This window comes from Polyodon spathula, chromosome 20, assembly GCF_017654505.1.
Source record: "Polyodon spathula isolate WHYD16114869_AA chromosome 20, ASM1765450v1, whole genome shotgun sequence".
Classification (NCBI taxonomy): Eukaryota; Metazoa; Chordata; class Actinopteri; order Acipenseriformes; family Polyodontidae; genus Polyodon; species Polyodon spathula.
This window is the reverse complement of record NC_054553.1, coordinates 21,813,670-21,825,841: the sequence shown is the minus strand read 5'-3', so window position 1 is coordinate 21,825,841 and position 12,172 is coordinate 21,813,670. Positions and strand designations below refer to the sequence as shown.

The 12,172-nt window shown below is 38.3% G+C and overlaps 1 protein-coding gene across 1 annotated transcript in view; it reads left to right on the top strand.

Moving 5' to 3' along the window:
- The window catches only part of LOC121295314 (carbonic anhydrase-related protein 10), a 133,194-nt gene extending 123,883 nt beyond the window's left edge, over positions 1–9,311 (top strand). The window contains exons 6-10 of the mRNA XM_041219791.1: positions 3,497–3,592; positions 3,992–4,064; positions 6,148–6,302; positions 6,681–6,855; positions 8,632–9,311. Coding sequence (XP_041075725.1) covers positions 3,497–3,592; positions 3,992–4,064; positions 6,148–6,302; positions 6,681–6,855; positions 8,632–8,654 — 522 coding nt within the window. The 3' untranslated portion in view covers positions 8,655–9,311. The remainder of the gene's footprint in view (positions 1–3,496; positions 3,593–3,991; positions 4,065–6,147; positions 6,303–6,680; positions 6,856–8,631) is intronic.
- The last annotated feature ends 2,861 nt before the right edge of the window (positions 9,312–12,172 follow it).

Below are 12,172 nucleotides of genomic sequence, written 5' to 3'. Positions count from 1 at the left end.
GTGTTCAGTTATATAAATATACTCTAATGTACTCAAAATGTACTTGTGGGGGAAACACAACAGAATAACGTGCTCAATAACATATTGAAGTCTTCCACAGAAAAGAATTACATAAATTGACTGTTTATATGTAAAGTAAAATGCAATGATACTGATTATAGGCTTTTTCACTAATACATTTTACTACCATTCATAAGATGCCTTGGTTTACAAGTACAAGCACACACACACACACACACACACACACACACACACACACACACACACAACACACACACACACACACACACACACACACGCACACGCACACGCACACACACACAGACACGTACACACACACAAACACACACTCACACACACGCACACACGCACACACACACATCTAGTTTTAATAAATAACCAGAAGAAAACATGCAGATATACTTCTTGGTCTCTCATTTGATATCAAGAGAAATGCCTTTATAACCTATAGATGATGTTTATGCAGAACCTGTCAGCTGTCAGACACCAGGAGAAGCTGCCATACTGGGAGTATTTTCAACTTTACCTCAGAGTCAGGAAAATAATTATTGTCATTTTGATGATGCTGCAAGGATACATGCACAGACTGCAGACTGGAAAAATAAAAGTGATGACTATGCCTTACCTTGACTTTGACACAGATTAATGAAAAATAAAATAGTTATATATGATCTTAACACCTGAGTCTTCTGCTCGCTGAACTACTTGCATTCAGCTAGCATCTTGCTTTATTAATTCCCTTTTTAATCGTAATTGGGATTTTAATAAGCAAGCATATTAATGAACGTGACACACTCGTTCTCAATAAATTCCTTGCTGCCTTTCATTGTGTTTGATGAAAACTGAAATGCAATCACTTTGCTGGGTGAACTTCTAAAAGGTTTATATATATATTTATATTATATATATTGCATTGAGTCAGACAGCTGTAAAACCATTTATGTATTTTAATCCAGTAGAGTTTCAATTTTCTGCACCTCTTCTATGCATAATGATGCATTACTGTGCCTTTGGCCATTTTGCAAATCAATATGTTATCTGAGCTACATTTTCATTATAAGAAGCCAGATTGAGTAGTGAGCAACGTATACAACCTCAGGCGAGTGCTGCAGCCACACTCAACCTCCTGCCGAAAACTCCAGAGGTAAAGATGAAAAACCTCCATAGTTGATTTACCTATGCTGTATGAATAAAAGAATACCAAAACTATCAAGAGTATGTTGAAAAAAAATGCTGCGATATGGGCAGCACAGGATACAGCAAAGGAAAAGTAATGTGTTTCATTTAAACACTGCAGGGGGTTCTGTAACTCTTGAACTGTCCAAAAACAAACTACAGCCTCTGACTGCCACATACCTTAGCTAACTACACGCTACTTCTCCAGTAAGATCTATGCCATCTTCAGACTAAGGGTGGCTAACTGTGTGCTTTGCACACTGAAATAAAAGCTGCAATAATATTTTTCATATTAAAAATACATTTGTTGATGAGCGACGTTCACATTTGAATCTAATATGGCTGCCATATTGAGTTTTGGTAACTTTTGTAGTTTCTGCTCTGTAGAGAGAACAGTATATTTAAAAATGAAAACTCTGACTACAGCTTAATGACAATATATATAGTGCCTTGCAAAAGTATTCAGACCCCTGACCAATTCTGTCATATGACTGAATTACAAATGGTACACTGAAATTTCGTTCTGTTCGATATTTTATTTTAAAACACTTAAAGATGCCCAATCCCTACTGATGAGAAGCATCCCCACAGCATGATGCTGCCACCACCATACTTCACTGTAGGGATGGTGTGTCTTGAGACATGGGCAGTGTTAGGTTTGCACCACACATAGCGCTTTGAGTTTTGGCCAAAAAGCTCTATCTTGGTCTCATCTGACCACAAAACTGTGGAAGCTCCCAGTTTGCACCGATGAAAGAAATTGCCCTAACGAGGACACGATTACCTTACCATTGGCCTCCACCTGTGAACCATTAAAGTTGCTGTCACATTTTCTGGATAAAAACCCCACTGTTGAAGGATCATTGGTAAGGGTGTGAATCTGAAGGAAAATGAAGACCAAAGAGCATTCTACAGAAGTTAGAGAGAAAGTAATACAAATGCATAGATTAGGGAAAGGGTACAAAATAATATCCAAGTGTTTGGATATCCCAGTGAGCACAGTTGGATCAATAATCAGGAAGTGGAAGCTACATCACACCACCCAGGCACTGCAAAGAAAAGGCCGTCCCTTAAAACTCAGCACTCAAACAAGGAGACTTGTGAGAGAAGCCACAGAGAGGCCAACAATCACTTTGAAGGAGCTACAGAGTTCAGTGGCTAGGAGTGGAGTAATGGTGCACCAGTCAACCATATCAAGAGCTCTGCATAACACTGGACTGTATGGGAGGGTGGCAAGAAAGAAGCCGTTACTCAAAAAGTACCATCTGAAAGCACGTCTGGAGTTTGCCAGAAAGCATGAGAGTGACCCAGCTGCGATGTGGGAAAAGGTTTTGTGGTCAGATGAGACCAAGATAGAGCTTTTTGGCCAAAACTCAAAGCGCTATGTGTGGCGCAAACCTAACACTCCCCATGCCTCAAGACACACCATCCCTACAGTGAAGTATTGTGGTGGCAGCATCATGCTGTTGGATCCTTCTCATTAGCAGGGACTGGCATCTTGTTTCAATTGAAGGAAGAATGGATGGAGCAAAATACAGGAAAATACTGCAAGAGAATCTGCTTCAGTCTGCTAAAAAACTGAAGCTTGGGAGGAAATTTACCTTTCAGCAGGACAATGATCCCAAGCACAAGGCCAAAGCAACATTGGCGTGGCTCAAGAACAAAAAGGTGAATGTAATACAGTGGCCCAGTCAAAGTCCTGATCTCAATCCCATTGAGAATCTGTGGCACTATTTGAAAATTGCAGTCCCCAAGCATCGTCCAACCAAGCTGAACAACCTGGAGCAAATCTGCCAAGAAGAATGGGCCAAAATCACTCCGACACTGTGTGCAAAGCTGGTACATACTTACCCCAAAAGACTTAAAGCTGTTATTGCAGCGAAAGGTGGCTCTACCAAATATTAATGTGTGGGGGTTGAATACTTATGCAAGCAAGATATTTCAGTTTTTTATTTTTCTTAAAAATATTTTTTTAATTGCCAGACCCGCTGGAGCACCAGAGCCAATGTGGCGGTCCCTATGGAATCCCTGGCGACTTTGTTTCAGACGCACCATCAGATGAACTAATTGACAAACTATATAAAGAACAACAACTTTGGCTGCATGCCCCAAACTCATCAGTTCATCTTGATAGATAAATCATATTTTGTTTTCCAATTTGTTGCAGCAAAGTCAAGCAAGACAGTATCAGGGGCTACAATGGTACTTTTCTGGGGATTTTCGATAAGAATTGTAACAACATATATATATATATATATATATATATATATATATATTATAGTATATTTTTTTTTTGCAGGTGCAGCTTATTCACTATAACCATGAATTATACATAAATGTCACAGAAGCCGCAAAGAGTCCAAATGGATTGGTGATAGTTTCCATATTTATGAAAGTAAGTGGACAACTTAATAATGTCTTATTTTTCTATCAAATGTAAATGCAAGTGTTATGGTAGTTTGTAATGGAGACTGTTCAGCATCCTTTAGTAAAAACAAGCATGTGAATGTAATCCTTAGCAAATCAGGCATGTTTATGATTTGAGACTAGCACCAGCTACTTTATTGAACCTGTCAAAATATAGACTCCCATGCTAGTCTTCCTCAACATTATATATATGTTATACACATTATATATATATATATGTTATATATATTCAGGCCACACACTGTATCTATAAAGCACCTGATAACTCCTTTCCAAGCCTAAACAACCTTTGATATGTAAATATATGCAAAGCCTAATTCTGTGACACCAAGAACTCCTGTTTGTTCATTTATTTTCCCTCTTCTAGGTATCTGAGTCATCAAATCCATTTCTAAATCGAATGCTAAACAGAGATACCATAACGAGAATAACATACAAAAGTAAGTTTCATTTAAGTCCTGCAACCATTTTCCATCATATATGGTCATTTACTAGTAACTATTCCAACCCCATAGCCATATTTACATTATCACAAAGGCATTCTAATGTTGCACCATTGGTGCTATACAACCATTCCACTATAGTATGAAGTTCAGTTCCTACGCTCTGTGACCAGAGTCTTCATGTTCATATGTAGGTAAGTGCAATGAAAAATATTCCCGTAAGTTACGCCTTCTTACGTCATGACGATCTATATATGCAAGTTTTGTTTTTCTTTTGGTGCAAGCACAAATACAACAAAAAACTTGAAACAAAAATATGATTTATGTATTTTTCAAAAAGTATGTACTCCCAATGAGTTATGTGGAGATAAAAAAGATAACCAGTACCTTGTACATTTTGGCTGCCATTTGCAACAGTATACCTGGCCCTGATAGCACTATGTTGCTCAATACGCAGATCCACTTGAACTGAATGAAACAAACTCAATGCTTTGATTAATCCTCCTTGATGTGCACTTACATACTCTACACATGTGTCTCAAATATGAGGTTTCAAAAGAAACATACAGCATTGCAAACGTGTGTGAATTTTCGTAAAACATGCCATCTGGTACTACTCTTGGTAAAATAAACTTCTCAGTTTGCTTGCTTCTCCTTTCAGGAAATTTGTCATACTTGCACTTCCTCAGCAGTGTCTTAGCAGTTATCTTACTGGCTGCCAACCATTTCAGTCCTCTTACTCTCCAGATAAAAGGACCATGAGAGTGCAAGACTGTCTGAAAGCAAGGACTGCACACAGAGATTTCGTTAACAAAATACCAGATAGTATGTTTTAAAATGAAAATACATGGATTTTTTTTTTTTTTTAATACACATTATGATCAGAGTTGGATTAAAACTTTTTAAAAATGAATTTAAAAAAAATATTTTTTCAAAATTTATCTAGTACTATAAATGAAAGATTTGTTACTTAAAATGAATTGAGGATAAATTATTCACCAAATACTACAATTTATAAAAATTGCCTTTCTGTTTTGAGGGAGAAATATTTGAAGTAATTTCTCGTGGTAACAGTGAATACTTTTGTAATTTATCATTTTCTATTTGCATTGAGGAATATTGCTAGAATCAGACCATCTTTCCCAGGCTTGTACAGAGGACCTGATATATGCATTTATTTCTTCCTGATTAGATTACTGTAATGCATTATTTATTGATGGCTATGCTAGTGCTTTTCTATTTACTTTCAGTTTGTTGTAGAGTAAAATGTAATGTACCACTTTTGACATTTAATGGTCTGGCTCATCTAAATTTATTGGATCTCTTGGTTACATAAGTGACATTGCACTATTAGAATACAAGACTGCTGAGGCTCTCAGTGTTAGACTGTGACAGGTTTCTGGTATTATGCCCCCAAACCTTGAAAATCAGCCTCGTGGATTGCAAATGTGGTGTTGATTTTTAAGAAGGAAGACAGGGTGGAAGCCTCGTACTCCATAACTTGTAAAATCATGGACGCATTCATAAGAGGTGAACTTGAAGATGATGTATATAGTAACAGCATGATAGGAGCCAGCCAACGTGGAATCAGAAACAAGCCTCTTAGATTTCTTTGAAGAAGGATGGATGCAAAAATGTCCTGACTTAATATACACTACTCCAAAAAAGCAGAAAATAACACAAATAACATAAAAAGTTGTTACGAATTTGCTAGGTAGACCTTTTACATGTTCTTTAATTAATTGTGAAAAAAAAGTGTTGAGATGCACTTTGCACTTGCTGACCCCCCCTGAAAGCAGTTGCCCCCACTGAGACGTAAGTTTGGGTTTCTAGTCGAGTGGCTGCTCAGGTGATAACATTGTTTGTTGGTGTTGGTTTGGGAGTCATTGCTTCAAATTTTACCAGGTGGTGGAAGACAAGGATTCCTGACTGAAGACCAGACCGTCAGAGCTATTCAGATGGTGAAATGGGATACACAAAGGCACCAAATTGATTAATTTGGTGTGACCAGTTCTGTTGTTTCCAGAAACATTTCTTCACTATTAAATGCAGTGCTTATTTTTTTTTCTTTTTTCTTTAGATGATGCATATTTACTACAAGGACTAAATATAGAAGAACTGTATCCAGAAACATCTAGTTTTATTACCTATGATGGGTCGATGACGATTCCACCTTGCTTCGAAACCGCAACCTGGATCCTAATGAACAAGCCAGTCTATATAACAAGGATGCAGGTAGTCCTTTAAAACTTGTTCATACTGGACTATATTTGATAGGGTGATGTGTTTTTTCAATAAAGTCATCCCAGCTAGACATATTTATATACACCTCTTTGAGACCCAGGCATGGTTTAAATGAATATCCTGATTACTGATATCAATGTGATAAATCATCAAAAATGTCCTGGCATGCCTGCCTGCATCAGTTGGAAATTGTGTTCCAGTAGCATTTATGTGGTGGTACATGTAGACACACACACACACACACACACACAAAAAAAAAAACTTAGAGAGTGATCCGTTGGATGAAAGTTCTAGTTAGCCATTTGTACTTTTAGCTATTTATTACTGAAGAACATATTCTCCTGGTTATGTTGTTTTTTATGTGTGCAGATGCATTCTTTAAGACTTCTAAGTCAAAATCAGCCATCACAGATATTTCTCAGCATGAGTGATAACTTCAGACCAGCCCAGCCTCTCAACAACCGTTGCATTCGCACCAACATCAACTTCAGTGTGCAAGGAAAAGACTGTCCCAATAACAGAGCACAGAAGCTGCAATACCGAGGTAAATTGCATTGTTTCATTCTTCCAAGCTATTACTGTCAATGGAAACACACTCCACAGAAAACAAACATAATTGAAGAGGAAGAATGCAGCTCATGATGGGGGTCAATTAAATAATAAAGAAATGGTCAGCTTTATTTTCTTGCATGTATTTAATCAGATATCCATACATAAAATATTCTCTTTTGAATGTTGGTATTGAACACAGAAATAATGCAGATATGTATTTGAATTGAATAGCCATGCACATGTGATTTATAAGACAGATTCAAGTAAACACCAGTTTATTTTTTGTAATTTTTTTTCAACAATCATTTTTATTAATTCCCAATTTTGGAACGTCCAATTATTATTCAACCTGGCTCACTGCTGCAACCCCCGGACTAACTCGGGAGAGACGAAGATGATTGCACGCGTCCTCCAAAATGAGTGCCGTCAGCCATCCACTTTTTTTTGCTCTGCAAGCTCGCCATGCAACCATCTCAGAACTTACAGTGTTGGAGGACCACGCAGTTCTGAATTGTATTCAGGCAGGCCTGCAGGTGCCCGGCCAGCCACAGGGGTCGCTGGTGTGCGAAGGACTCCCCAGCAGACCTAACCCCTCAGCGCCCGGGCAGACCTTGGCCAGTTGTGCGTCGTCCCCTGGGAACGCCCATCCACTGTCAACAGTGGCATAACTTGGATTCAAACCAGCAATCTCCAAGCTCTAGGGCGTATCCTGCACTGCGGGCAGAGTGCCATTACCGGAGGCGTCACTCGGGAGCCCCAGCTCCACTTTCTTCATCATTAAAACATAAGATATTTAGGGGAAACTAAATGAATGTTCATGGAGTACTGTGGTTATTGTCAAGAAGTGAAGTAAGCAAAACACTCCTTGTACAGTCATTTACTATTTTGTTTAAAATATATGGAAAATAAAGCATGTTAAATGTAACTTTGTATCACGGAATACGAAAACGTTAGTCAACATCTTTAAAACGTGTTGTTTAAATATACCACATTGCAGCTAAAAGTCTGCTGCTCACTCAGATTGGCAAGGGTGAGGGGGTGTGTACCCTTTGGCTGCTTTCCCCACCCCCAACCCCCTCCTGAAGAGAATTACAGAGTTGATTGTCTACCACTATAAATCATAAACACACACTAAATGTCTGTGGAACAAATTCCTGCTCTGGAAGAGCATGAGCTTACCATTCCTGGATTTATTATGGTTTATACAAGTTTCACAGTAATGTGATGGCTTTAAAAGAAAAATGCAACATAATAGGTATATTGCATATCCAGTGTACACAAAACACAAAGTGAAGTACCATTGTCCCTGCAAAACCACAAAATGACTGAAATAGAGAGTTAAAATACTGTGTATCCTGATACCGGTTTCAAGTGGTGGGTTTGACTGACTGTCACTTATTATACAAAATGTGGTTTAAGGTTCATAGAAATACTTTATTGTACAAGTGTACAGCAGTTGTGTATCAATTGAGTGGCTTTTTTAATATTACACTTCTGTATTATTGAGACAAAAGACTTGGCTTGTTTCAGTAATTGACCATTTCTTTTGTCTGATTAGTTTTTTAAGGAAATGCTTTCTTGATATAACATATCACAGCAAATAAATTGAGCAAATTCCATACATATTAAAAGGTCAGATTGAAAAAAGAGTATTATTTCACAAATTAACAATAAAGCAAAACCACCTTGGGGGCCCCCCAGGGGCTGAATTATAGTTTCTTGGTTGGAACTGCTTTTACAGCCTTTTTCTCTCTTGTTTGTTTTCCAGTGAATGAATGGCTCCTAAAATAAGGACATCACAGGGAGCTTTAAAACATACTTCTGCAGCTTTACAAAATCAGGACTGCATCTTCACCTTTCTAATGGGATTCGACTTCATGTATTGTTAAGAGAGAGAACCAATTCCCTATTGTAAGAACTTTTAAATAGAAACTCCTCATACTTATTAAACTTTTGATACCTAACATTCTGGGGGGCAAACTAATGGAGCATTTATTTCATTGCCTCATCATTAATGAAAAAAATACTTCTACTCCTTTGTACATATGGACACCTTGCTTTACAAAATAACGTTACTGGATGTGTGTTCTTGGTGCCAATCGGTGCTTTGAAAGCAAATTGCTATATTCTCCTCATTGGACAAAAAAGGGCATGCAGGCCTAGATGAAAAAGGAATTATCATACATCCATTTCAGAAAAAAAGGTAAAAGTTGAACATGAATGTTTGGCCTTGTAAATATTGTTAGTACTGCTGAAAATGAAAGCAATTGAGTATGCTCTGCTTGAGTTCGGGAGATATTTGAGCTGATGCCTTTCTTCTGTTTTATTGTTTACAATGGTCATACACTGTGTTTGGTTAATGTTAACTGCCCAATAAATGTGTTTTGAAAGTTAATTTAGTATGTATGTTTGACTACCTCTTTCTTGAACTGTATGCCACTATAATGTTAAGTTTCCTAACATGAGTAATCAGCAGTGTAGTTGTAGATGTCATTAGGGATACGAAATCTATTTATTTTGTATTTAGTTATTTCTGAGAGCCAACATACATTTCTGGGGATGATTGATGAAAAAGTGGGAGGCAAAAGCTACTATCAAATCAGGAGCAACTGGCATTCCCTTTAAGAAAAATGACAGCCTTAGCGACTGTCGGTGTGGTCTTAACAAAGAAAAATGTGCCCTTAATTGCATAGCACCATTTGTTAAGCCCTATTTACAAATGTTTACATGAATTGAATTTCTTATTGTATATGTGACCTCGATGTTTTGTTATATTCCGAAACATCCATTCATTTTCTAATACATACAGTGGCTTGCGAAAGTATTGACCCTCCTTGGCATTTTTCCTATTTTGTTGCCTTACAACCTGGAATTAAAATGGATTTTTGGGGGTTTGTATCATTTGATTTACACAACATGCTTACCACTTTGAAGATGCAATATATTTTTTTATTGTGAAACAAACAAGAAATAAAACAAAAAAACAGAAAACTTGAGCGTGCATAAGTATTCCCCCCCCCCCCCCCCCCCCCCCCAAAGTCAATACTTTGTAGAGCCACCTTTTGCAGCAATTACAGCTGCAAGTCTCTTGGGGTATGTGTCTATAAGCTTGACACATGTAGCCACTGGGATTTTTGCCCATTCTTCAAGGCAAAACTGCTCCAGCTACTTCAAGTTGGATGGGTTCCGCTGGTGTACAGCAATCTTTAAGTCATACCACAGATTCTCAATTGGATTGAGGTCTGGGCTTTGACTAGGCCATTCCAAGACATTTAAATGTTTCCCCTTAAACCACTCGAGTGTTGCTTTAGCAGTATGCGTAGGGTCATTGTCCTGCTGGAAGGTGAACCTCCATCCCAGTCTCAACTCTCTGGAAGACTGAAACAGGTTTCCCTCAAGAATTTCCCTGTATTTAGCACCATCCATCATTCCTTCAATTCTGACCAGTTTCCCAGTCCCTGCCGATGAAAAACATCCCCACAGCATGATGCTGCCACCACCATTCTTCACTGTGGGGATGATGTTCTCGGGGTGATGAGAGGTGTTGGGTTTGCGCCAGACATAGCGTTTTCCTTGATGGCCAAAAAGCTCAATTTTAGTCTCATCTGACCAGAGTACCTTCTTCCATATGTTTGGGGAGTCTCCCACATGCCTTTTGGCGAACACCAAACGTGTTTGCTTATTTTGTTCTTTAAGTAATTGCTTTTTTCTGGCCACTCTTCCGTAAAGCCCAGCTCTGTGGAGTGTACGGCTTAAAGTGGTCCTATGGACAGATACTCCAATCTCCGCTGTCGAGCTTTGCAGCTCCTTCAGGGTTATCTTTGGTCTCTTTGTTGCCTCTCTGATTAATGCTCTCCTTGCCTGGTCTGTGAGTTTTGGTGGGCGGCCCTCTCTTGCCAGATTTGTTGTGGTGCCATATTCTTTCCATTTTTTAATAATGGCTTTAATGGTGCTCCGTGGGATGTTCAAAGTTTTGGATATTTTTTTATAACCCAACCCTGATCTGTACTTCTCTACAACTTTGTCCCTGACCTGTTTGGAGAGCTCCTTGGTCTTCATGGTGCAGCTTGCTTGGTGGTGCCCCTTGCTTAGTGGTGTTGCAGACTCTGGGGCCTTTCAGAACAGGTGTATATATACTGAGATCATGTGACACTTACATTGAACACAGATGGACTTTATTTAACTAATTATGTGATCTCTGAAGGTAATTGGTTGCACCAGATCTTATTTAGAGGCTTAATAGCAAAGGGGGTGAATACATATGCACACACCACTTTTCTGTTATTTATTGTTTAGAATTTTTTTAAACAAGTTATTTTTTTCATTTCACTTTACCAATTTGGACTATTTTATGTATGTCCATTACATGATATCCAAATAAAAATCAATTTTAATTCCAGGTTGTAAGGCAACAAAATAGGAAAAATGCCAAGGGGGTTAATACTTTCGTAAGCCACTGTAGGTCCAGCCATTTACACATATTTGAATGGCCTATAAAAAAACATACCTGTGTAGAAAAACATGAATAGTTTGTTGGTTTTGACACGGCATGTTGGCATGTACATTAGCTCAGAACATGTTTTTGGTGCTCTTGTTACCAAGGGTTGTTAATTCCAAAGATAACCTAATTTTAGCTGGTTGGCTTGTTTAACTTTTCACAATATCACTAAAGTTTTACATGGGTATAAATCACATCACTCCAATATAGCTTTCAGGAAGTCTCCAGAGTGACAAAGTACAGCTGTATGACATCAGCCTACCGGCTTCATCCATGTTAGTGGTACTCTGACAATGTGTTCTTACATAATATAAAGCCCATACTTCATACCTCTGTGAAATAACGCATTCCAGATCATAGTTTTTGAAACATACACCATATTCCGAAGGCCGCCGCCCCACCCCATAGCAAATTAATAAATTTAAAACATTTTAATGGCAGCCAAAAATAGACCTCTCAAAACAGCAGGCCATCGATTACATGTTTGCATACCCGGAACGGATGGAAGACCACCACCCATCATAAGATTCCACAACTCCAGGGATAGACACACTGTACTTTAAGAAGGGCAACCTGAAAGTCAGTGGGAAGAAGGTAATGTTCTTCGAGGATTTTTCATTTGCAGTTCAGAAACAGTGCTTGGAGTATGATTCAATATGCAAGCAACTACAGATGACAACATACAGTTCACTTTGCTGTATCTTGCAACACTGAATCTTTCAGGAAGGAAAACCAAGTTTATTCAAAACTGTGCAATCAGCTCAAGCTTTCCTGGATGAGCTGCACGATTCTGGATCTAATGTGTGAGACT